Source organism: Pinus tabuliformis, chromosome 7 (assembly GCF_031772625.1).
Source record: "Pinus tabuliformis cultivar Carrire ecotype Pingquan chromosome 7, CPIR1, whole genome shotgun sequence".
NCBI classification, from domain to species: domain Eukaryota; kingdom Viridiplantae; phylum Streptophyta; class Pinopsida; order Pinales; family Pinaceae; genus Pinus; species Pinus tabuliformis.
The window spans coordinates 1,794,939,585-1,794,965,674 of NC_142293.1; the positions used below are offsets into that span (position 1 = coordinate 1,794,939,585).

A 26,090-nucleotide genomic window follows, 5' to 3' on the forward strand; every position below is an offset into this window, starting at 1 on the left:
TCTAGGTGTACAAGTGGTGACCAAATGTATTGAGGGCCTTCATGACAGCTTGATCAAGTACATTAATGGTTGAAGGATGGCGGTGCACCCTGCCTACCATCACCACATGTCTCATTCTCTACATGAGATGTGTTGGATAGATGATAGAGTATTAGCATTTATTGTTGAAAGGGGATGCAAAATATTGTCTCTATATGAAAGTGCTTGTTCAACCTGCCATTAACATTATGTTATCGCTAGAAGGAGACGCGCGCGCTACTCTGAACCGCGGAGCCGAGTTTAGGTCTGCCGCCGCCACAGTTCTTGGACGCAGCCATGAGCGGACCTGGGGGTGGGGAGTCCGCTCCCACCCCTCCATTATCCTCCGAAGATGCATTTCGAAGACTGTTAACGCAGAAAGGGAAGAAGCAACAGCACTCTGAGGTGCCGAAATTCATAAAAAAGCTTGAGGAAATACCAGAGATAGCACTTCCAGAGGAACAACCGATTAAAATTGCTCTTGCGCTGTCTGACAGAAGCCTGGTAGGGAAATTTATGGGCCGATGGCCGTCCACTAAAACCACGGACGATTGGATTCAGCGAAACTGGAGACCTCAGCTGAAAAACAATGTGATTTGTTATGCTGTAGGACGAGGCTATTTCATTTTTGAATTTACCACCAAAGAAGATCGCGACCTGGTGTTCAGAAACGGGTCGTATTTTATGGGAAATCAGGGACTGTATCTCAACAAATGGAGTCCTAACTTTGACCCATCCGTCGATGTCCCCAAGGAGGCGCCGGTCTGGGTTTGCTTACCTAATCTCCCTCTACATTGTTGGAGCTATCAATCTCTACAGAAGATTGGTAATGGGTTGGGTCGATTCATTGACAAAGCTGATCACAAGGGCCAATATACATGTGCTAGAATCTGTGTGGAAGTCGATTTGGAAGCCGGGCTACCAGAAGCGATCAAACTCAAAGTTGGAGAATGGAAGCACTACCAGAAGCTGGACTACGAGCAGTTGCCTTTCAAATGCCGAACCTGTCATGAACACGGACACTTCCAGAGAAACTGCCCAAAAGCTCCAACAGGGAACACGGTTGAAGAAGAAGGATGGAAAGAAATCAGAAAGGGAAAGGTTGTTCCAAAGCCTCCGGGACAGAACAATTCCGTTCCAATGGGGAAGCCTCACTTTAACCCAAAAGTCGTTGCTACTTCTAAAGATGGATCCTCCTCTGGAGAAAAGGTGGATGACAAGGAGACCCAAGAGGAAACAGAAAATAAGGAGAAACAAGGGAAAGTAAATGAAGTTGAACCAACAGTCCCTCCACCTGAGGACTGTCAGAGGGGAAATGAAGGCAATGAAGAACACATTAGTCTAGCCTCAGACTCTGAGGGAGAATCAGAAGAGAGAGATTCTGAAACTGACAACTCGCTAGTCACCCCAATCAAGACGACTAGAGGGCGGAAATCCAAGAAGAAACAGAGAGAGGAAAAAACTTACATAGATGTCCTCCAAGGTTCCCAAAAAACTCTCAAAGCAATGATGAATACCAGATCTGGGCGCAAGAGTAACAAGGCTCCAATAGGAGCCTCATCTCCCCAAAATAGTAAATAATGAAATACGTCTCCTGGAACTGCAGAGGTTTAGGTAGCAGGTCGAAAGAGGAAGCCCTGAAAGATATAGTGAGAATATACTCGCCTGAAATCCTTCTCATCCAGGAGACAAAACTGGAGGATCTTCCTCTCCTCCAATCCAGTAAAGTTTTTTGGAAAAAAGGCCATGGAAGAGCGGTTAGTGCAAGAGGCACCTCTGGTGGAATAGCCACCTTCTGGAACAGCGCCATATATGACTTTATTCAAGAAAAAAGCAGCCCCCACTGGCTCTTCATTCAGCTACTTCACAAGGATTCTGGTCAGCAAGTAAGTATGTTTAATGTTTATGCTCCTGTATTGCCAAGCGAGAAAAAAATATGTTGGAACTCGCTTCATTCATTTCTTTTAGAGCAAAATCCTGAGAATATCATCATTGCAGGTGACCTGAATGTCACCCTTGCTCTTGATGAGAAAAAGGGAGGCTCCATCGTCAGGGATCCTGCCAAAGAATGGGTTGAAGATATAATGCTGGGCTGGGACCTGGAGGACATTAAACCTTCTTCAGGTAAATTCACTTGGTCCAATAAAAGAATAGCCCCCAACCACATTGCTGCCCGTTTGGATAGATTTCTTGTCCACTCTTCTTTCCTAACCTGCGGTCTTATGGCAACCTCTAAAATTCTTCCAAATCTCACCTCTGATCATAAGCCCATTCTTCTCGAGCTTTCCCTGGATTGCAATCTAGGCCCCATCCCATTTCGGTTCAGCCCTCTTTGGATCCAGCAAGAAGGCTTTCAAGAGGTGGTCTCCGATTCTTGGAATAGGCCCGTCCACGGTTCTCCATTCTTTGTGTGGGAAGAGAAAATCAGGGTTCTAAAAAGAAACCTTAAAGATTGGGCTAAAAGACTGCAATCCCCCATAGCCAAAAGAAAAGAAAATCTAAACAGGCTCGCTGCTCATCAATTAGATATGGAGCATAATCCTGTTTCTCAAAGCCTGCTACTAAAAGAAGTCGAGCTCCAAAAAGAGGTTCATAGATCTAGCAGGGAGGAGGAAGAATTTTGGCGACAGAAGTCTAGGAATCTTTGGCTGCAATCCGGAGATAAGAACACCAGCTTCTTCCATAAGCAAGTCGAAGCCCGAAAGAATTTCAAATCAGTCTCAGAGATTCAATACCAAAATACTGTGATTAAGGATTTCGAAGGCATTAAGGGAGCTGCATATTCCTTCTACCAAGATCTTTATTCGGCTCCTGAAGAACCAGCTATTGATCCCCATTCCTATCCGATCGATTTAATTCCCAATTGCGTCAAGGATTCGGACAACGCCATGCTGACAGCTCCGATTAGTATGGAAGAGCTAAAGGATGTTCTGAACAGCATGGAGCCTGATAAAGCCCCAGACCCAGATGGGTTCTCTGTCAGGTTCCTTTTGACTTGCTGGTCAACAATTAAAAAAGACCTATTGAGAATGGTCAGAAAATCCCAGAATTGTGTAAAGCTAGGCGGTGGCATCAACTCAGCCTTTCTCGCCTTGATCCCAAAAGAGAAAGGCGCCTCAGACTTCAGCAGATTTAGGCCAATATCCTTGTGCAATTCCAGTTATAAGTTGGTCTCCAAAATAATAGCCAACAGGCTTAAAAACATTTTTCCAGACATCATCCCTGAAAATCAAGGCGGATTCATAAAAGGAAGAAAGATATTGGACAACATTGTGCTGGTCCAAGAAGCAGTTCACTCTAGTTGCCAAAGAAACGAGAAAGGTATGGTGATTAAGCTCGATTTGGCTAACGCATTTGATAGGGTGAGACATGATTTTTTGTTCGCTGTGATGAAGAAGCTAGGCTTCTCAACAGACTTCATAAACTGGGTGAAAGCCTGTATTGCCTCACCTTGGATCGCGCCTTTGGTCAACGGCCGTTCTACTGACTTCTTCCAAGCTTCTAGGGGCCTGAGACAAGGATGCCCTTTGTCTCCGCTTCTATATGCTGTCCAGGCCTCGGTGCTTAGTTTCCAACTAGATCATAACCAGCAAAATCAAACTCTGCCTGGCCTCAGAACTACTCACAAGGTGAAAGACATTAATCATGCCCAGTTCGCCGACGACACCTTGCTGCTCGGAGGAGCCAGCATAATCTCTGCCAGACATTTCAAGAGGGAGCTGGACATTTACAGGTTGATCTCGGGCAGCAAAATCAATTATCGAAAATGCTCTATTTATGGCTGGAACTGCTCGACCAAAGAGTTGTCTGACATTGCAAGACTTTTAGAAATGGATGGAATTCGAAACTGGGAGTCATTTAAATACCTCGGGATCCCAATCTTCAAATCTAAGCCTAAAGTTGCTCACTGGCTGCCTCTGCTCGATAAGATAAAGAATAGAATCCAAGCTTGGGGTGCCTCTTGGCTGAATAATGCAGGGAAAGTCACCCTTATGAAATCGGTCCTAATAAGTATGCCCCTATTCCAAAACTCTATTCTCCTTGCCCCCAAAACCTTTCTCAGCAAATTGGACAGCCTGTTGAGAAGATTTCTGTGGGAAGGTGGGAATAACAATGATAGAAGGATCCATTTAGTGAACTGGGAAACTCTCAAGCAACCATTTCTGGAAGGAGGCCTCCATCTGCGTAACTTGGCTGCCCAAAATCTTGCTTTGGGATCCAAGATTCTGTGGAATTTAGTCTCTGGAAATACTAGCTGGAGTAAAAGAGTCATTTGGAAGAAATACTTCCAAGGGCAGCGCTTGAGATGCCTGGATAAGCCTCCAAGAATTCTAAAAGGATCTCCAATCTTCAATCTTTGCAATGCTGCTAGGGAGCAATTCAGCCATTACCTTTATTGGATCCCTGGTAATGGAAGAAAAATCAAAATCTGGGATGATTCGATCTTGGGTGACCAACCAATGAATCATGTGGAAGGTCTTGCAAACATCAAAGATTGGCTTCAGTCTTGCAATCTGCACACATTGTGGGATATCTCGAATTGGAAGGAAGCTCCTGATAGAACCTGGGATGGTTGGAACCTGGGGGAGGTCCCCATTATGCTGCAGGGGGAAGCTTCTTTACTATTAGATCTGCTCCAAGGTAAATATCCTTCAAAGGCCACTGCTAAAGACAAAAGAGGCTGGGGATCTAGCTCTGGCCATTACACTATTTCCGAAGGTTATAAAAGAACTATGGCTGTCCCTTATGCTCCGCCAAATCCAGCCCAATGGAAATTTATATGGGATTTCCCAGCTCTTCCCAAAATCGACTTCTTCTGTTGGACCGTGGCACACCAAAGCATTCTTACCAGAGATAACTTGCGAAGAAGAGGGATGGAAGGACCTTTCAGATGTCCACTTTGCTGGTCTGATGAAGAAACTATCAGTCACCTGTTGCTGCTTTGCCCCTTTGCTCAAGAAGTCTGGAGGGGAGTTCTGCTGTTAGATCCAACTAACCTTGATTTTCCAGATAACATCCCTACCCTGTTCAGAACTTGGGCCAGCTTATCTCCCTTCTGCCTTAAAAATAAAAGTCTTCTTAAAACCAGTTGGATGTGGATCCCTAAATTCATTTGCTGGAAACTGTGGTTGGAAAGGAATAACAGAATTTTTCGAGAAGAAAGTTGCAATGCAATAAGAGTTATCTCAAAAATAAAAGCTTTGCTGGGCGAGGCTTTGGAAGCCAATACTTCCTCAAGGAACGAAATGAGTCTGGTCAAAGAGGAGGAGCAATGGTTCAAAGAACTGGTTCCAAATCTGAAAGAAAGGCCCTTTCATCCTGTTTCCGTCCATTCCAACTGGGAGATTAGGCTGGAAGAACTAGAGTTCATTAAGTGGAGATCGGCCCTGGATGATCACTGTTTATTCTTCGATGGGGCCTCTAAAGGAAACCCTGGGGTTGCTGGCAGTGGTGGAGTTCTATTGAGTCCTGGAGGTTCTCCGAAACTGAGATTCCATTGGGGTCTGGGAATCGAAACCAACAACAGAGCGGAGGCTCTTGCATTGTGGCAGGGGCTGACTCTGGCGATTAACAGAAATATCCTTTCTCTCTCAGTCTTTGGAGATTCAAGACTTATCATCCAGGCAATGCTACACCCTAAGACCTCCCATCAGGTTCAGTTAGCCACCATTATCAGAAAAATCAGGCTATTACTGCCCAAATTCAATAAAATCTCCTTCTATCATACCTTAAGGAACCTCAATTCTCAAGCTGATATGGAGGCCAATCTTGGCTCCCTCTATTCTCGGAGATCCCTGGTGGCCAACTCAATTGAATCTTCTTGTTCTGTTCCTTAATATACCTGCTGATCGACCCTCCTACCCTTCCTGAATTAAGGGCTTCCTATTCCCCCCTTATTCCTGCTCTTCGGGACCTCTGCTCAAATCAAACTAAGTAATCCGATAATTTCAAGCCTGATATCAGCCTCCGTTTATCGACCTCTGATTACTGTTTAGTTCCTGCTTCCCAAGAGCCCTCAAAGGACCCTCAAGGGCGCATCTCAGTTTCAGCCTTAATCTTCTCTCCAATCTCTTTCCTGAAGGCTGGATTCAGCATATTCAGAGCCTCTCACTACCGGAAAGCAGCATTCGCTGTGCTACGCAAAAATTTGCGTTGGAGCTTCCCGCTGAAGAAGCATTCTCTCCAAAGCGTGGTCAATCAGATTCCTACGCCATTGATGCTCTTTGGAACGGCTAGATCAAGATCCGCAGGAAGATCAACAGCATTGATGCTCTTTGGCACAGCAAGATCAGGCTCCGTAGGAAGTCCTCTGGCTCTGTGCGTTGTTCCAACTATTCCAACAGCCAACACTAAGCGATCTCATGTCAAAGTCGACGAAGCTGATTTCTCTGACTCCGGACATCGGATGGATTGGAAAATCTCCGGATTAGTGGCGAACATACCCAACTCCATTAAGAATTCCCCAGATCTCTGTCTCTGAATCTGCAGAAATGTAAAAGCACGCGGTAGCTTGTTTGCCGCCCAAATAAAACTAACCGTTACTGTCGCAAAAAAACATTATGTTATCGCTGCGACAAACACACTCCAAAATTTTGCCTACACTTAAATTTTGGAGCCTACTAAGGATTTAGCGATTTGTCGTTCCATGGTCACTTCATGGTCGATTGATGTTTTGAGAAGTTTTTAAGTCTTGTTGTGAGGTTATAATTGTCAGAGTCACTTACTCATACATGATCAGCCCTTGATAGATTCATAAATGCACTTTTTTCTACACAAGCTTAGATAGGCATTGCACAACTCCCGAAAGTAAGGCTTGCACAATCTTTGGGAATAGTGCTTGCACAATGTTGAGTATGGTAAGTTGTGCAACCTATGTCAACAGTTAGTGTGCAATATCATTTGATAGTCTCTATCACTTCCAGTTGCAATTGTGTCATCATTCCAAAGAGTTTTCTCCATTGTCGCTTTTGCGTACCTTTGCTTTCACAAGTGTCGCTTTAACTTTTGTGGTTGTCATTTTTGCTTGCTTTAATTTTAACAAGTGTTGTTTTCACTTTATCTTCGCTTTGGCATGTGTCACTTTCACTTTATTTAGCTTTTGCAAGTGTCATTTTCACTTTTTCTTATTGTCGCAAGTGTCATTTTTAATTATTTCCACTCTTGTATGTGTCGCACCTTCAAGCATCACTAGATGCAAATTTAGTGCACTCTTCTGCACTATATGGTCCTATATAACATAATAATATGCACTAGACACATTCCTAGAACTTAGCACACTTTCTGGTCACAAATGATACTTCTGTTGTAACTCATGTTCTAAGTGTCGCAATGCTATGTTTCAATTGTCGCACTTAGAAATAAGTGTCGCTTTGTTGTCATTTCAAGGTGTGATTTCTATCGCGAGTCATGTGCATTGAACTAGCTTGTATTGATGGCATTCATGTATGTGATATGTGTTTCATATTTGTTCAAATGTCTTTTCCTCTCCTACTCCAATGGTCCCACACATAGCCATTCTGGAGCTCTTCTTGGTCCTTCTGTCCAATGCAAGTTATGAAGGCATTAAACCAGCCCAGGTGATGAGAATTATCTATTCATGAGCCTCATTGATCAAAAATTTACCTCGTGGACTTGGGCACTGGTCTTTTCCTAGGTTGGGTCCTACCATTGCACATTGAGAAACTTCAAAGCATGGTCACTAACTCTTGTTGCATGTACTGACATTGCACTAAGCCTTGATTATTTTTGCCTTATATAGATAATGGATCACTTATAGTTAAAAATAAGTTCCTTCTCCATCCCCTTGCAATGACAAATTGCGCAATACATAGGCTCCCTTTCCTTCATAGTGCGATGAGAACCTTCTTGACAAAGTGACTCGATTTTTTGTTGCTTGTTGATCAGAATTTGGATTAGGGGCAAAAATTTGCTCAAAAATAAAAGTGCTTGGGATTGCTCAAAACCTGAACGAACACATCCCTCTCAGTGATACGATCCCAATGTAACTCGTTTCACTCAAAACGGAGTTCGTATGAGAAAGTTAGAGCCTGTTGTCCTTTTTGTCACACATGAAAATTTGTGTGACTGGGATGCTGACTAGGCATCCGTACAGCCCAGTCAGAAAAATTAATATTCCAAGGAATATTCCTAGAATATTACAACATATTTCTCAATGGGTTTGTGAAAAATGTTAGCACATGATTAGTCTATGGCAGTTTTGGTGGACCAATGAGAGGCTGACATGTGGCAAGCCCAAAGGCCGCCACATGCCCTCTCAAAGGTCATTTAAAAGTTTATTGGCAGACCGGGGAGTCAAACCTGTGACCTCGCCCGCACAAGCACCAAGCACCACCATTATACCACGACATATGTCTTAATAAACTAATAGTGCCATTTCTATTTGATGTGATAGCGTCGTGAAGTTTGGAGGTAAGGTTAACAATAATTGCTAGCATGTGACCAACAAACCTTTAACCACTAGCATTAAGTGCTAACAGCATGATTAAAGCACTAAGTGGAGGATTAGTGCTAATTAAATTATGCTTAACCGTTAATTAATTTTGGGATTAGTTTGGTGGAAATTTGGCAGGTCCGATAAATTCGGCAATTCCTCCATTTTTGGTGGAGTTAACTAGAGTTTCTCCAGTTTTGGCGGACTTTTCCTAGGGAAAACTGAAGATACCATAACTTCTTCACATTTCGACCAATTTTGGCTCAGAAATAGTCATTCCTAGATGATTTTGATGCTCTAAACACATTGGAATATGTTTCGGAGGCATAAGGACACTTTTGTATGTGATTTTTCTACATTGAAGTTTAAGGAATCCTAGGCCCACCAGGAGAGGAGGTCAAGCCTAGATCAGCTGAAGTCCAATTGCAAAGCTTGGAAGGTAGTTTTTGGGGTTTTTGGGTCTTCTGAATCCAATGGAGTAAGTTGCAAATCCATTGGAGCACTGCAGGTGCATATAATCAGATAATTTACCATTAATTCAAAGAGGGCCTAACCATTGAAGCAGGTCCAAGGAGATGTAGCCCGAGAGGGGTGAATTACTTTATTAGCTTTGTGTCATGAGTTTGTTGTGTTTTATTTCTCTAGAATTTACTTGTTGTATATGTGTTTTAAACAGCTAATTAATCTCATAAATTGCTCATAAAAGACACTCAATACTTGACACATAATCCTCACATTTTGGTTAATTTGAGACGATCCTAAACACATTTTTAATACTGATGAGGGAGCTTGCATAGCATTAATAGGTTTGCCGAAAAGTTCAGATCAAGTTGGTATCATAGCACTTGTTAGCTCATTTTAACTTTGAGATGGTTTGGCAAGGTTAGCTAGAAAATTAGTTATTGGTTTTGTATTTGTGCAAGGAGAAATTAACTGTGCGTAAGATTTTTGAAGCTTTGTGAAGCTTTTTGATGCATTACAAGAGTGATGGAAGCTTCAACAAGTGATGTTTCTAATCCATCTTCCTTAGCAAGACTCTTTGATTTATAGATGTTGCAAGAGTTTATCATCATGAGAGATAGGGTGCAAGAGATGTATGAAGATAGGAAGGATAACACTATACTTCAAGAGCAGTTGATGGCCATGAAGGAGGAGAAGCAAGAGCTTCTTGAAAAGATGCATGATATGGAAATTCAAATCCATGATGCCAAGGATACCCTAGCCAAGTATGTGCATGAAAATGAGGTATGCAATTCAAATTTATCTTCAATTTCCTATCAAAATAATGTTTTGGTGCTTTTGAAAGACACACTAGAGGAATAGGGTCCAAATTATTGATGAAGATGGGCTAGGAAGATAAAGGGTTAGGAAAAAATGCACAAGGCATAGTTGAGCCAACTGTTTTTTAGGAAAGGTCTAGGTATTTGGGTCTTGGTTATTGACAACATGATGGAGAATGCCCCAAAGCCAAGGAGGCACATGAAGGTGTTCCAAGAAGAATTTTCATTACATGTTCATTACCTTAAGCTTCTGAAGTTTGTGTTCACGAGGAATGCAAAAGTTTTATACCCACTTTGCAAGAAGATGCCCATAAGCATGCAACTAGTGGAAATGGAAAACAAGAGGATGTTAAAAGCTCTAAGGTCATTGAAACCATTGTTGGTATTCTGAAGAGAGCCACTACCTCATCAAATTCACCTCTTCAAGAAGGCGACAAAGGTGAATGTGCAAGTTATAAATATGCCTTTAATCAAGTTTATTTTGATTATGATAAACATGGTAAATCTTCACATAAGATTTAGATAAAATTTGCATGTTCCTTTTGTGGTTTGAATAACCATACTGTTTCGAGGTATAGGAAGAGGAAATCCATACACATGAAACTTTCAAAATAAAAGAGACAAAAAGCCAAAGGTTCATTGGATAATGGAAACCATGTTGAAAAGAAGATGTAATTATTTTTCACTCATTGCCATAAGCATGATCAGCTTGTAGATAAGTGTTAGACTTTGCATCCAAAAAGTCATCCACGACATTTGAAGAAGGTGGAGAGAGCTTTTGGAAAGAATGGAAAAGAGGATTCCATAATTGATGTGGGTCAGGATGATACACATGATGAAGTGCATATGAAAGAAGTGCCATTGAAATGGTTTGGAAAGAGATGGTTAGATTTCTTAACCAATTAAGGCCTTGCATTTCTTTTGATAATTGATGCAAATATTGCCTTATTGATGCATTTCCTTGTTATTTGGATGCATTTCTTTTCTCCTGAAATTATGTTGCATATTGCATGAAGAAAAATGTTGGAAAAGTAGAGTTATGTTGACTCACTTAGATTCAACAAAGATGGCAATTTGCAACTACAAATTTGCATGCATGTTGCATTCTTGAACTTGCATGTTTACGCTAGGAAGGTGTTCAAAAGTGGAGTATGTTGACTCACTTTATTGCAGCAAATTTGGTCATTTCAGTTCTTTAAGTACTCGTACATACCAATGGGATTCTTGTACTTGTGATTATTCTTGTGGTTGTACTTGCGAGAAAGTTGAGAATTGTTACACATGCATGAGAGTTTGTGTGTGTGAACAGTGGAATTTTTAATAGTTTCATTGTGCTTGAACATGCATGAGTGATTGACTTGTGTTGGTTGATTGCTTTGTTAACATGTATGATGTCAACTTGAGAATGTTGATCATTTGCACATGCGTGAGTGTCGGCTTGTGTGGTTGATTGATTGTTACATGTATGTTATATTTACTTGGAAGAGTTGATTTTGTCTCCAAATATGAAACGGAGATGTGACAAATTGTTTCATGAGAATGTGGAATTCTTGTTGTAAATCGTCAAGTTATTGTACATGGTTTTGCTTGACTTGAAAGTCAGTTGTTTGAAGAAGCAAGTTTTGCCGAATTGTGTTTATTCAATGGTTTATACACCAAGATGTAGGAGTACAAAGCGATGTTCACATGATGTGACATTCATTGTTTTGAAGAAGCAAAAGGAAGACGTCGTCAAGTTATATTCTTTCATGAGTGTTTTGCAAGGTTAATGGTGTTCGTTATGATAAGATGTCGTAAGATTTTGGAAGGTACACGCTTGAGCAAAAGGATCATGATTAGCCTTCATTCTCAAATCATGACATGAGTAGCGTGCTAATACTGGAGGATGACGGAATCAAGAAGCAAAAGTGGACAAAAATGCCAAAAAAAAATTGCAGCCCTTCTAAAATATCAAATGGTCTACAATGTGATTTGATGTGTTGACACCAAGAATCGAAACAGATGGCGAATGCATTCTTCTAGATGTGGAATTCGGAACCGTGGAGGTAAAATAATAGTCATTTATTTTCTTGTTATTACTGATATTGGAACTCATTGTTGTAGTTCACTAAGATGGGCTTAACTTGGAAAAGTGGTTTCCAAGGAGAAGCTTGCATCGAATGCATGTGTTGCAAAAGAGGAACATGATTCTCAGTGGGAAGGCCATCAGTCAGCTTTCCAAGCACCGAGGGATCGCTTTGGTACAACAACCTGTTTAATCAGCAAGCAGCCATCAAGTGTTGGATTGGGTCAGCAGCTAAAGGAAAACATTGGTTGAAGTGCCAAGCCATTTGCAAGGAAAGGCATGTCAGCGAACCCAAGTGATTTTCATGGAGATTTTTCCAAGTAGAATCAATTGATAGAACTTGGGAAGAAGAATAGTATTCAACTCTCTTTAGATAACCAACTTTTGTGGGTCCAAAAGCCTGTTAATGGGAAGGAGTGATCGGAATTTGCATTAGGGGAAAAATTTTGTTCAAAAATCAAAGTGCTCGGAATCACTCAAAACCTGAAAGATCACGTCCATCTCAGAGATATGATCCCAACACATCTCATTTCACTCAAAACAGAGTTCGTATGAGAAAGTTAGAGTGTGGTGTTCGTTTTGTCAAACAGGGAAAATTTTGTGACTAAGATGCTGACTAGGCATCCGTATAGCCCAGTCAGCAAAATTAATATTCCAAGGAATATTCCTAGAATATTTTGACATATGGCTCAATGGGGTCATGACAAGTGTCGGCACGTGATTGGTATATGGCAGTTTTGGTGGACCAATGAGAGGCTGACACGTGGCAAGCCCAGAGGCCGTCACGTGTGTTATCACTCAGAATTTTCTCTTGAAGTTAAAAGAAGAAAGAAAATGACCGAGGTAACCACAAACCAACTTTTACGCTTAGGCTCTAGCCTTCCTGAGTCCAGAGAGGGCTCTCTCTATATGATTTAGCTTTGTTTTGCTGGGATATTAGGCTAGTTCTGAAAGGTTCAGGGGGTTTTTTATTTGTATTGAAAGATTGGGTGGTGGGGATATTTAAACAGATGGATAAAATGATGTCTCTAGACCATTGGGCTTATGGAGTCAAAAGAAAGGTAGCAGGACTGGATCAACTCACTAAAGGGAATGTTCAAAGGGCAAGATAACAGAGTAGGGTGCAGGACTTTAGGCCAAAGGGATGGAAAAGGTTTTAACCAGGGTGAGAGCAATTAAGAATTCTCAAACCATGATTGAAATGAAGAACAGGGGGCTAATCAGAAACAAAGGGCAATTAAGAATCCTTTGCTATATATTAAAAGAAACAACCTAAACTAAGGAGCAATTAAGAATTCCTTAACTTAGATTATTTGTAGAGAACATAGATTTGCCTAACTGTTATAGCAGAGTGTAATTAAACAAATTTTTATATAATACTTCCAGTTATGGCATCCAGATTTAGATCAACAATATGAAAACTTAAAGAGATAAGATCAGTGTCTACACTTTGCTCTACACATGAATCCTTTGAAATATCTTGTCTTTATTCACCAATCGAGCTTCTTGGCTCAGTCAATGCTCCAATAGCTTTTACAGTCTTTCAATCAAGCAGTCTAAAGAAATGTCTAAGAATCTACGCTACATACTTCAATTTGTGAAGTATTTATACTAAGGTGTTGTTACAAATATCTCAAACTGACTTGAGACTTAATCTAGGAAATAGAAAATATCTTCTCGCAGGAAGATAGAGGCAGCTAATGAACCGATTCATGATGTCCCTTTTATTGTGGTGTTGCTGGCTGTTATGGTTTATTTCTAGCTCTTTATGCTCTGGTTGTTTGAATCATTTACGCTGGAGGTTGTGTTTACTTGTGTCTTTCATTTGATACTCTCTGTCACTGATACTCTTTCACCCTGATGACCTGTCTTTATCCTTTCTGTGTTTCTTCCTTTTACTGTTACAATTAACATATTACTGTGTTTTTCAACAGTAAATTTTCATGTTTTTATGTGTCTCCACATCGGAAGGGGATATTGATCAAGTTTCAGTGTGTCTGGTCTGTTTGGCTTCTGATTGCATCTCTGGTCTTGCTCCTCTATTCTAAATTATCACTGCTCTATCTTTGTCTTCGTCTCGGCTCTGAGTGTAAGGGTCTTCATATTCATTCCTTGTATCACTAGTCTTCTTTATTTGAATTTGATCTTTTAACAGGTTTATGGTCGAGTATTGGAGTAAACAGGTTCCTTTGACTAGTATCAAGACTGTTTATCCAAGCTTTGATCTCAGTGTGATAACCTGAAAAAACCAATAATAATTAAGAAAACTTTGGTCTGCATGGAAGGTGATGGATAGCTTCTTTAGCACAAGGATACTTGGGAAAGGTCAGGGCAGTGCTTTTTTGGCATGAATGGAGGTGAAATCGCATCGCAGAGGCGCTGAAGGGTTTCATAGGTATGTGCTGTGAAACTAGTGAAATGGCGAGAAAACAAGGGTTTTTCAGGGTTTGAATCTTTAACGGGTGGATTATTTGAAAAAGGCAAGAAATTCATATTTTATAGAGGACAGGCGGTTTATCGGGTTGGCGGGGAAGCAGTTTTAGGAGGCTATCGCACCGCTTTAGAGACATGGGCGGTTTTGGAGAGGGGTCGCCCGATGAGCTTTATAGCGCGACACTTAGCCATCGGGGGTCAGTGGAATACCGCCTTATCGGGCGGGTAAAGTCAGGTGATCGAGTTCGGTCAATATTGATGTAGGTGTTAGATCTGCAGGATTATGATCTAATGGTGGTCGGATAGGAGAGTTGCGCGGGGGAAATAAACGGAGGTTGAGGGGGGGCCCAGAGGTTTAAACCTTGGCGGTTTACAATTAGTTTAGGATTAAGTCCTGGTTAAGTGATCAAGTCGGGCTTTAAGAGGGATTAGGGAGTCGTAGGGAGTCAGGTGAAGCCCGATGCAGGATTAACTCAAGTTTTACCGGGTTTACTTAGTTTTACTGGGGTAAGGTAAACCAAGTGAAGTTTTAGTGGGGTAAGGGGTAATATTTATAGTTTTTATTTAAACTAAGGAGCAGGGGTATTTTAATTAGGGATTTAGATATATTTACGAAAAGAGGAGTTATATGGGTTTTATGTAATAGAGTTAGTTTATTAATATGAAATGCGATGGATGGGTTTTTTTCCTAAGTAAATGGGCAAAAGGCATGTGATTGCGCATTTAGGCTTTGAACTTAGGAAAAAGGGATTTTTAGTGGGTTTTTTGTGCGAAAGGGTTTTACATGGGGGGGATATTGTTTTCCTTAGGAAAAAAGGTGTTTAAACCTTAGGAAAGGGGTTTATATGGGGGTTTTGTTACTTTTCCTAGGTAAATGGAGTTTAACCTTAGGAAAAGGGGTTTTCTTAAAGTAATGAGGGGAAATGGGTTTTATGAAGGGGATTCTAGTACTTGCATCCATAAGTCATTAAGCCGAGGGTCCGGTCCCTCCAAAAGTTAGAGAAATGCTCTGAGCCTCTTTGACTTGTAGGGTTAAAAGTACTTAGAACATAATTGTTGATAGGAAATTAGTAAGTAAAGGGGAAAAGTAAATGAGGGGAAGTTAATCATATGAACTTGTAAATTTTTGTCTTTGCCTTCATAGTTGACCATACATGTTGAAAGATGTATCTAAGCATGATGCATGTTCTTTGATCCAAGTAACTTTGGTAGTTCAGCAACCTTTCTTCTACTTACCCTTTCTTACCTCTAACATATTTTCTTCATTTCTTAGGGTGCATTTAAGCTAGTAAACCCTTATTCATCTATTTTTCTTTTGGAAAGTAAATCTATCTAATTCTAACCTTATAACTATGATCTGCCAAAATTGAACTGTTTGGTAAGATTTTATTCTCTAATTTATAAACATGAAATTCAAATCATGGGATAACCAAGATTAAACTGTTTGATTACCATGGATTGTGGCATGAATAACAAATTGCACACAATCATTATTATGCATAAAAATAAATAGTAGTGGCATTTGGACTTGCACACTTTCATGGTATTTTTGTTTTTGGGGTTCATATTCTTTCATTTTTTTGACCTTCTCTTATTCTTTTTGTCCTTTGATTTATCTTTTAGGACATACCCTCTTTACATTTTTTTATTTTTTTTATAATATGGAAAACATTTGCAGAAAGCAAAGGTATGTACAATATTACAAGGCTTAACCTTAGTCATTCAAAATTATGACTCCTATTGGTATAGGAACCTAACAGTGGCTCCACTTGGGGATGGCATTTCCTTGTGAAATGTCAAGAACTTTATAGATCAGTAGCCTTTGAATTTTTGTTGATGTTGCCTTGCAAAATGTCCTTCTATGAATCTGCATTATTGATACTTATGATAGTGAATCTTTTGAAGCTTAGGGCCTTCTCTTCGGGCTTCAACCTCAAAGATCATTATCCAATCCAAACTAGACTTTTGAAAATAGAATATATACAAATGAAAATTAGTAATTAGGTTCAAAGTAGTGTTTCAGCATTCGACCATTCACTGGCCCACCTTCTGCATCTGTACCATCAATTTCTCTTAAGAATAAAGCATTATTTCCTCTATAAGCATAAATGACATAGGGACCTTTCCATAGGAAATCAAATTTCCCATGCTTTCCTTTATCTTCCCTTCTTGAGTCCCACTTTAGCACTTTGTCACCAATGTAGAAATCATCAGCCTTGGTTCTCTTATAAAAAATCTTCTTTATCTTTTCTTGCACAACTTGAGATTTGACATAAACCTCTTCTCTTGTTTGTTGTAGATGTATACTTGGGTTGATTCTTCTTTGGATACTATTTGGTTAAACCTGTATTTCTTGAAGCATTTTCATCATTGGCACTCCCAAAGAGGATGGAAAGATAGCTTCAATTCCATAAACTAGTTGATAGGGAGAAGTAGCAATTGATTTCTTTGTAGTCAATCTGTCTGCCCATAAGGCATTGACTAGCTTTCTATTCCAAGTTTTCTTATTGTCCTCTAGTAGCTTTTTGATGATATTTACTAAGCTTTTGTTTGAGGATTCATCCAATCCATTACCTTGAGGGTAATATGTTGTGGAATGGCCAAGGATGATATGGTATTTATTGCAGAAATCGACCATTCTTTTGGATTTAAAGGCTATTGCATTATTAGTAATGAGCTTCGTTGGACATCCAAATCTAGATAGAATATTGGTTTCAAGGAAGGTTATGATAACAGTATCTGTAGCTTGGCTTGAAGGTATGGCCTCTATCCATTTTGTAAAGTAGTTAGTGGCAGTAAGGATCCATTTGTGTTGGGCAGAGGAGGGTGGGTTAATTTCACCAACGAAGTCTATACCCCATTGTTGAAATAGTATTTCAGCAGAGATTCGCTTTAGGGGTAATGGTAAGAGCTTTTTCTTTCCCTCAAAGATTTGACATTTGTGACAGGAGGTCACATATTTCTTGACATCAGCAAACAAGGTAGGCCAGTAGAAACAAGCCCTAAAGATTTTATCTGCAGTGGTCTTCCAGTAAAGGTGTCCTCCACAGTCACCTGCATGAAACTCTTGTAAAACTTTGTCAGCTTCTTCTTTTAATAAGCAATTGAGAAGAATACCTTCATGATCTCTCTAAAACAAAACATTGTCTAATATACAAAATCTTAAGGATTTCATCTTTAAAACCATGCTTTTAGTCCTAGATAATTCAAGAGGAGCTTGTAAATTAAGTACAATATAACACATATCAGCATACCATGGTGATTCAAGAAAGGCTTGGTTGATTAGTGGAGTCGCCATCTCCTCTTCATTATCTATTGCTGCAATAAAGTTAATATCCAAGAACTGACAGTTCGATTCAGCCATTAGCTTGGCTAAACCTTGGCCCTTGATCAACTTTGTTGGTTTAATCTCTATGTCATACTCTAAGATAGTAGCAATCCACTTTCCTCTCTTTCCATCTGGACCATCCTGAGTTAGGATGTCTTTTACTACTGAATTAGGAATGTAGGCTACTATGTGAGAATATAAGATGTATACCCTAAAATCTTTAATGGCTTTGACCAAAGCCAAGGCTTGTTTTTCCATTATATTGTATTTCAAGGGGGCATCTCTCAGGGCTTTGCTAAAGAAAGCAATGGGTTGTTCATAGCCCTGGTCATTTTTCTGTAATAGGACTGCAGCTATTGTGTGCTCTGAGGCAAAGGAAAATAAAATGAAATCTCTATCAAACTTGGGACTTATTAGTATTGGTGTTTTAGTTAAGGCTAGTTTAATGTCTTCAAAGGATTTCTTAGCCTCAACAGTCCATTTTATTGTGGAGTCTTTTTTCAGCATATTGTTAAGTGATCTAATTAATTCTGCTAGGTTAGATATAAATCTTCTAAGAAAATTGATTTTTCCTAAGAAAGCTTGTAATTCTCTAATGTTCCTGGGGTGTCTTATTTGTAAGATGGCTTCTATTCTTGTTGGGTCTATTCTAATACCATCTTTCGAGATTATATGACCTAATAACTTTCCTTCCTCTAACCCAAACAAGGACTTTTTGGGGTTCAAGGAGATTCCATACTTCCTGCATTTAATAAACACTTGCCTTAGATGATCTAAATGTTGATTGTCTGACTTTGAAAACACAGTAATGTCATCTAGATATATCACAAGGAAATCATGAATTTCTTTAGCAAAGGCTATATCCATAGCCCTCTGGAAAGTGGCTCCTGCATTCATTAGCCCAAAAGGCATTTTCACATACATAAAAGTGCCCCAAGGAGTAGTAAAGGCAGTCTTGGGTTGGTCATCAGGATGAACTAAGATTTGATTATAACCAGAAAACCCATCCAACAATGAGATTCTAGTTGATCCAACTACTCTCTGCAAAATGTGATCCATCTTGGGGAGAGGGTAATTGTCTTTTAATGATACTTTATTGAGGTTTCTGAGATCCACACAGAGCCTGATCTCACCTGTTTTCTTTCTTGTTGGCACTAAGTTTGATACCCAATCAGAGAATCTAATTGGTGCAATTATTTTAGCATCATACATTCTTTGAATTTCTTTCTCTATAGTAGGTAGTAAGACAGGGTTGATCCTTCTTAGTTTCTATTTGAAAGGCTTTTGATTTTATTTTATAGGAATAGTGTGTTGGATGATATTGGTGTCATAGGATTTGAGGTCCTCGTAACTCCAAGCAAAACATCCCTAAATTCTTTCAACAACTCAATGTATTTGGCTTTTTCAGTTGGAGGTAATGATTTTGAAAGTTTGATCAATTTTGGACTTTCATCAGTGCCTATGTTGCATTCCTCAATGTCAGATCTTAATGGTTCCATCTTAGGTTTCTTAGGAACATCATTTGAATCAAATAAATCTTCTAGAGGGGTTAATCCCTTTGGTAAGAAGTTATCCTTTAGATTGATTACTTCAGTTTCTTCGTTTATCATTTCATCAATTTCCATTATCTCTAGGTTATCTACATCTGATTTGTTAAATTTGGTTGGGTTAAGTCTATCTATTTTATCATCTTCTATCTTGTTTATTTCTATTTTATCCTTAGTGTCAAGATCTATGGATGTATCAGTATCTATGTTATTATTTACAAATTCTTCTTCTGAAAGTAAAAAGTTATTTATTTGTTTATCATTAGTGAATATCTGCCAGTTCTTCAAATTATCAGGAATTGCAGGTCTATGCCTAACTTCAGCAGTGTACTGATAGTTAGGTTGGAAGGGTAATTTACAAGTGCTAGAAAACATTGCTAAACTATGGGCTTGCATGTTATGTTTTCTAGGGATGACTACAAGCTTTGTTTCTAAGAAAGTATTTAGTATTTCTACAATAGTGTCTCTATAGCAACTTAATCTAGGGTCTTTAGTCATATATACAACATCTATTTGTTTCACAATTAATTCAGAGTCTCCCATAATAGAAACTCTTTTAGCTCCTAAATTCCTAACTAACTTAAGACCTAAAATTAATGCTTCATATTCAGCTATATTATTTGTACATTTAAAATTTAGTCTATAGGCATGGCCTTATGAATAATTATTCTCTAAGTTATATATCCATACTCCTGCTCCTGCTCCTAACCTATTTACTGATCCATCAAACTCTAAATGCCATAAGATTTCATGATCGTAGTTTTCACTATCTGGTGGAATAAACTCTTTATCATTCACAACAATTAGACCTTCTTCTTCATTGAATATCTCTATAGTCTAATTAGTCTCATCTGGTGTAGAAACTGCAACTTCTTTTAGTTATGTATCAGTGTTGTCTAAAAGTGTTTCTTGAGTCTGATCAGCATTATACAAAATAAAAGAGTCAATATCGAAGTGTATGGAGTAGATGGGAAAGTTTTGAGGCCGATCCTGGCTACTTACCATATATTTCATTAAGGTTTCTCAGTATAGTTTCTTAGGTTGTCCAAAAAAAGAAATTGTTGCATAAGACATATCAAGTTGAAGAGATCCTTGAAGTTTGGCTCCCCATGATCTAGATAAAAGCATGCCATACTTCGGTGGGATGTCAGCGACTACAATGTCCATCAGGATGCTTTTGGCAGGATATTGAACTAAAGTAACACACAAATCTTTAATCAATCCTAAACACTTTACTTGAGTAGAGTCAAAAGAGAATAAGTCTTTATAGGGCCTTGTTATGTCTAGGTTCAGCTTTTCCATTACTGATTTGGGCATTAAGTTATGGGAGGCCCCAAAATCCAACATCGCATTGTGTAGAATTTTGTCATGGACGCTAAGGCTAATGTAGAAAGGTGGTACTCCTCCTTCTAGTGGTTTGCCATTAACATCTGGACCAAATATGAGCTCTAGTTGGTCATCAAACAAGTTGACAGAATCCTCATTTTCAGCAATGTTTAAGGTCTGGTTTATCTGTGATTTGTAAGTTTCATTCTTGATTAGTTCTGTTAAAGGAACTGAAATCTTAAGCTTTGCTATCTCTGCTCCCAGATTAAATGGTGAAGAAACTTTTTCTGTTTGAAGGTTTTGTATTTTTGAAGCAAGAATTTGAGTAGATTTGTCTTCCTTTCCTTTATTGGGGATCTCCTTATGTGGATTTTCAAATCTGGTGTTTTGAGTTTTGTCCACTAGTTCCTTAGGTGGAATTGAGGTGGATGGTTGATCATCAAAAGGTTGATTAGGGGTTATATCTACAATGGTGGGGCCAGAAGGATTTTGGTTCTGTCTAGGGAGAATCTAGAGGATTTTAGAAACATGAGCTTCTTTTATTTTCTTAGGTTGATTTTGCATTGTTTTCTTGGTTTGGTCAGGGACATCAGTGTTCTTTCTGCTTCTTAGGTTACATTGTTTATGGACTTCGAAAATAGTAGAGTCATACCCTTGTTTATAGTCAAATGATTCACCAGACTGTACCTGTAGTTGCTACAACATATACAGTTCCTGCTCATCTTGAGTTAGAAAAACAATGTCTTCATCATTTACTCCCATTAGGTTAATTTGTGTGTCATGCTCTGGATTTTCTGGATTGGATGTTTCTACATAATTTTCTTGAAAAGGAGGCCTTATGTTCTGATCTGGTCCATTTTTCCCTATGTTTTGGTTATTTCTGAAATTTGGGTTTCTAATTGGAGGTGCTTGTTGGTTATCCCATTGGGGTTTCCTTTCCATGTTACCTATTCTCTCCATTAGTCTTTCCATGTTTTTAGCCAAGTTATCTATTTTAAGATCAGATGGTGAAGTTTCTTCCTTAGCAGTTCTTTTTTCATTTCTTACTCTAGCCCTTTTGGCTAACAAGTTTGCTTCTACACTAACAGCTACACTTTGCATTTCTTCTAAAGTAGGGGGGTTTCTTTCCCTAAGCTGGTATGACATATCAGTATCAAAACCATCAGGGAACTTTATTAAGGCTAAGTCAGGTGGGGGTCTAAGGTTAACTGGGATTGCATTATATATACCATTAAATCTAGTGCAGTAATCTTGAACTGTTTCGTTAGGTCCTCTCTTAATATTTTCATATTCTGAAAGGATTTGTAAAGGATTCTTTTTCTTTTCCCACCTATCAATAAACAACCTTTGGAAGTTTGCTAGGTCTGCTATGTGATTGGCTGGGAAGGCTTTAAACCACTTCTTGACATCACCAGTCAAAGATTGGCAAATAGTCTCATCTGAACATCGGCTTCATCTAATTCATGTAGTTCAAAGAAGTCAGACATCCTGTTTACATGTTGTTGGGCTGTATACTGACCAATAGCATCAAACAAGGGAATCTTACTCTGATAATCTGTAGGCATAGCATGAAGTTGGGCAGGTAAAACAAGAGGAGCATATTTATTTTCCATTGTTGTTGATTGGGATGGGATAAGTTGTGGGGTTGATATAATTGGGACTAATATAGTAGTAGATGAAGAATCAAGACTAGTAGGTGGTGAATGAGTAATGATAGGCTGGTGAGGGAGTGAAGGGGTAAAGGGTGGTGCAGAATGGGATTCAGGAGGTACTGAAGTCGAAGGGAATAATGGTGAACTCAAAGTAGTGGAGATCTGTTCAGAAAACTCAGGGGTAGTAGTGGTAATGGATGATTGTGGAGATTTCAGAATATACTCATCAATGGATCTGTTGGCCTATTGGACTTCAAGGTCTGCAATGAACTCAGGGTCTAAAACAATATCGTATATTTCAGTTTCAGACTTTGCTTTGAATAATGATAGACAAAATTGCTCATCAAAGGGAAGATCTTCTAAAAACAACCACTCATCAGGACATGAATTAGCTCTAACTAAAGGTGTGTGACTAAATGAACTTTCACCTTTTTTAGTTTTTCTTGAAATCAGGTTGGGATTATCAACTACTGAGGGAGGATTGAGATCTGGATTAGCCTAGTAAAATGAGTCTTCCTAGAAGCCAGAATTTCAAATTTTTAATCGTTTTTGTAAGATTTTTCAATATAACTTCTAACAAACGACTTTAAGAGGCTTAAAATTCATAATCAGGAATTTCTTAAAGCTTTATTAGGTCTGACGAATTGTTGGGTCCCCAGCGGAGTCGCCACTATGTTATCACTCAGAATTTTCTCTAGAAGTTATAAGAAGAGAGAAAATGACCCAGGTAACCACAAACCAACTTTTAGGCTTAGGCTCTAGCCAACCTAAGTCCAGAGAGGGCTCTCTCTATATGATTTAGCTTTGTTTTGCTGAAATTTTAGGCTAGTTCTTAAGGTTCAGGGGGTTTTTTATTTGTAATGAAAGATTTGGTGTTGGGGATCTTTAAACAGATGGATAGAATGATGTCTCTAGACCATTGGGCATATGGAGTCAAAAGAAAGGCAGCAAACTGGATCAACTCACTAAAGGGAATGTTCAAAGGGCAAGATAGCAGAGTAAAATGCAGGTCTTTAGGCCAGAGGGATGGAAAAGCTTTTAACTAGGGTGAGAGAGCAATTAAGAATTCTCAGACCGGGATTGAAACGAGGAATGGGAGGGTAATCATAAACAAAGGGCAATTAAGAATCCTTTGCTATAAATTAAAAGAAACAACCTGAACTAAGGAGCAATTGAGAATTCCTTAAATTAGATCATTTGTAGAAAACATAGATTTTCCTAACTGTTATAGCAAAGTGTAATTAAATAGATTTTGATATAATACTTCCAGTTATGGCATCCAGATTTAGATCAACAGTATGAAAACTTAAAGAGATAACATCAACGATAGAAAATACTTGTCTACACTTCGCTCTGCACATGAATCCTTTGAAATATCTTGTCTTTATTCACCAATCCATCTTGTTGGCTCAGTCAATGCTCCAATAGCTTTTACAGTCTTTCAATCAAGCAGTCTAAAGAAATGTCTAAGAATCCACCCTACATACTTCAATTTGTGAAGTATTTATACTAAGGTGTTATTACAAATATCTCAAACTGAATTGAGATTTAATCTAGGAAATAGAAAATATCTTCTCGCAGGAAGATAGAGGCAGCTAATGAACTGATTCATGTTGTCCCTTTTATTGTGGTGTTGTTGGCTATTATGGTTTATTTCTAGCTCTTTATGCTCTGGCTGTTTGAATCATTTACGCTGGAGGTTGTGTTTACTTGTGTCTTTCATCTGATACTCTTTGTCACTGATATTCTTTCACTCTAATGACCCGTTCTTTATCTTTTCTGTGTTTCTTCCTTTTACTGTTATAATTAACCTTAAACTGGGTTTTTCAACAGTAATTTGTTATGTTTTTTATGTGTATCAGCAATTGGAAGTCGATTTTGATCAAGTTTCAGTGTGTATGGTTTGTTTGGATTCTGACTGCATCTTGGTCTTGCTCCTCTGTTTTGAACTGTCACTGCTCTGTCTTTGTCTTCTTCTTGGCTCTGAGTGTAAGGGTCTTCATATTCGTTCCTTGTATCGCTAGTCTTCTTTATTTGAATTTGTGCTTTTAACAGGTTTATGGTCAAGTCTTGGAGTAAATAGGTTCCTTTGACTACTATTAGGACTGTTTATCCAAACTCTGATCTCAATCTGATAACCTGAGAAAACCAATAATAATTAAGAAATCTTTGGTCTGCATGGAAGGTGATGGATAGCTTCTTTAGCGCAAGGATACTTGGGAAAGGTCGGGGCAGTTCTTTTTTGGCATGAACGGAGGTGAAATCGCATCGCAGAGGCGTTGAAGGGTTTCATAGGTCTGTGCTGTGAAACTAGCGAAATGGCAAGAAAACAAGGGTTTTTCGGGGTTTGAATCTTTAACAGGCGGATTATTTGAAAAAGGCACGATATTCATATTTTATAGAGGACGGGCGGTTTATCGGGACGGCGGGGAAGCAGTTTTAAGAGGCTGTCACACTGCTTTAGAGGCGTGGACGGTTTTGGAGAGGGGTCGTCCAATGAGCTTTATAGCGCGACACGTAGCCATCAGGAGACAGTGGAATATTGCCTTATTGGGCGGGTAAAGTTAGGTGATTGGGTTCGGCCGATATTGATATAGGCCGTTAGATCTGCAGGACTACAATCTAATAGTGGTCGAGTGGGAGAGTTGCGCGGGGGAAATAAATGGAGGTTGAGGGGGGGCCCAGGGGTTTAAACCGTTTAAGCTTAAGTCCTAGTTAAGTGATCAGGTTGGGCTTTAAGATGGATTAGGGAGTCGAGTGAGGCCCGATGCAGGATTAACTCAAGCTTTACTGGGGTTAACTTAGTTTTACCGGGGTAAGGTAATCTAAGTGAAGTTTTAGTGGGGTAAGGGGTAATTTTTATACTTTTTATTTAAACTAAGGAGCAGGGGTATATTAATTATGGATTTAGATATATTTATGGGAAGAGGGGTTATATGGGTTTTATGTAATAGAGTTAGTTTATTAATATGAAATGCGATAGATGGGTTTTTTTCCTAAGTAAATGGGCAAAAAGCATGTGATTGCGCATTTAGCTTTGAACTTAAGAAAAAGGGATTTTTAGTGGGTTTTTTTGTGCGAAAGGGTTTCACATGTGGGATATCGTTTTCCTTAGGAAAAAAAGGTGTTTAAACCTTAGGAAAGGGGTTTATATGGGGGTTTTTTACTTTTCCTAGGTAAATGGTGTTTAACCTTAGGAAAAGGGGTTTTCTTAGGGTAATGAGGGGAAATGGGTTTTATGAAGGGGATTCTAGTACTTGCATCCGTAAGTCATTAAGCCGAGGGTCCGGTCCCTCCAAAAGTCAGATAAATGCTCTGAGCCTCTTTGACTTGTAGGGTTAAAAGTACTTAGGACATAATTGTTGATAGGAAATTAGTAAGTAAAGGGGAAAAGTGAATGAGGGGAAGTTAATCATATGAACTTGTAAATTTTTGTCTTTGCCTTCATAGTTGACCATACATGTTGAAAGATGTATCTAAGCATGATGCATGTTCTTTGATCCAAGTAACTTTGGTAGTTCAACAACCTTTCTTCTACTTACCCTTTACCTCTAACATATTTTCTTCATTTCTTAGGGTGAATTTAGGCTAGCAGACCCTTATTCATCTATTTTTCTTTGGAGAGTAAATCTATCTAATTCTAACCTTAATCATCCTAGGGCTCAGATTAAGCTTATGAGCTCTTTTTATTTTCTCTACCTAATTATGATCTGCCAAGATTGAACTGTTTGGTCAAATTTTATTCTCTAATCTATAAGCATCAAATTCAAAGCATGGAATAACCAAGATTAAATTGTTTGATTACCATGGATCATGGCATGAATAACAAGTTGCACACAATCATTATTAAGCATAAAAAGTAAATAGTAGTGGCATTTGGACTTGCACACTTTCATGGTCTTTTTGTTTTTGGGGTTCATATATCTTCATTTTTTTTACCTTCTCTTATTCTTTTGTCCTTTGATTTATCTTTTAAGACATACCCTCTT

General features: G+C 39.0%; 1 protein-coding gene across 1 annotated transcript in view; it reads left to right on the forward strand.

Moving 5' to 3' along the window:
* Positions 1-315: 315 nt before the first annotated feature.
* The window catches only part of LOC149255515 (uncharacterized), a 38,653-nt gene continuing 12,878 nt past the window's right edge, over positions 316-26,090 (forward strand). Inside the window, exons 1-3 of the mRNA XM_089455065.1 lie at positions 316-1,415; positions 1,625-5,642; positions 6,101-6,491. Coding sequence (XP_089311191.1) covers positions 316-1,415; positions 1,625-5,642; positions 6,101-6,491 — 5,509 coding nt within the window. The remainder of the gene's footprint in view (positions 1,416-1,624; positions 5,643-6,100; positions 6,492-26,090) is intronic.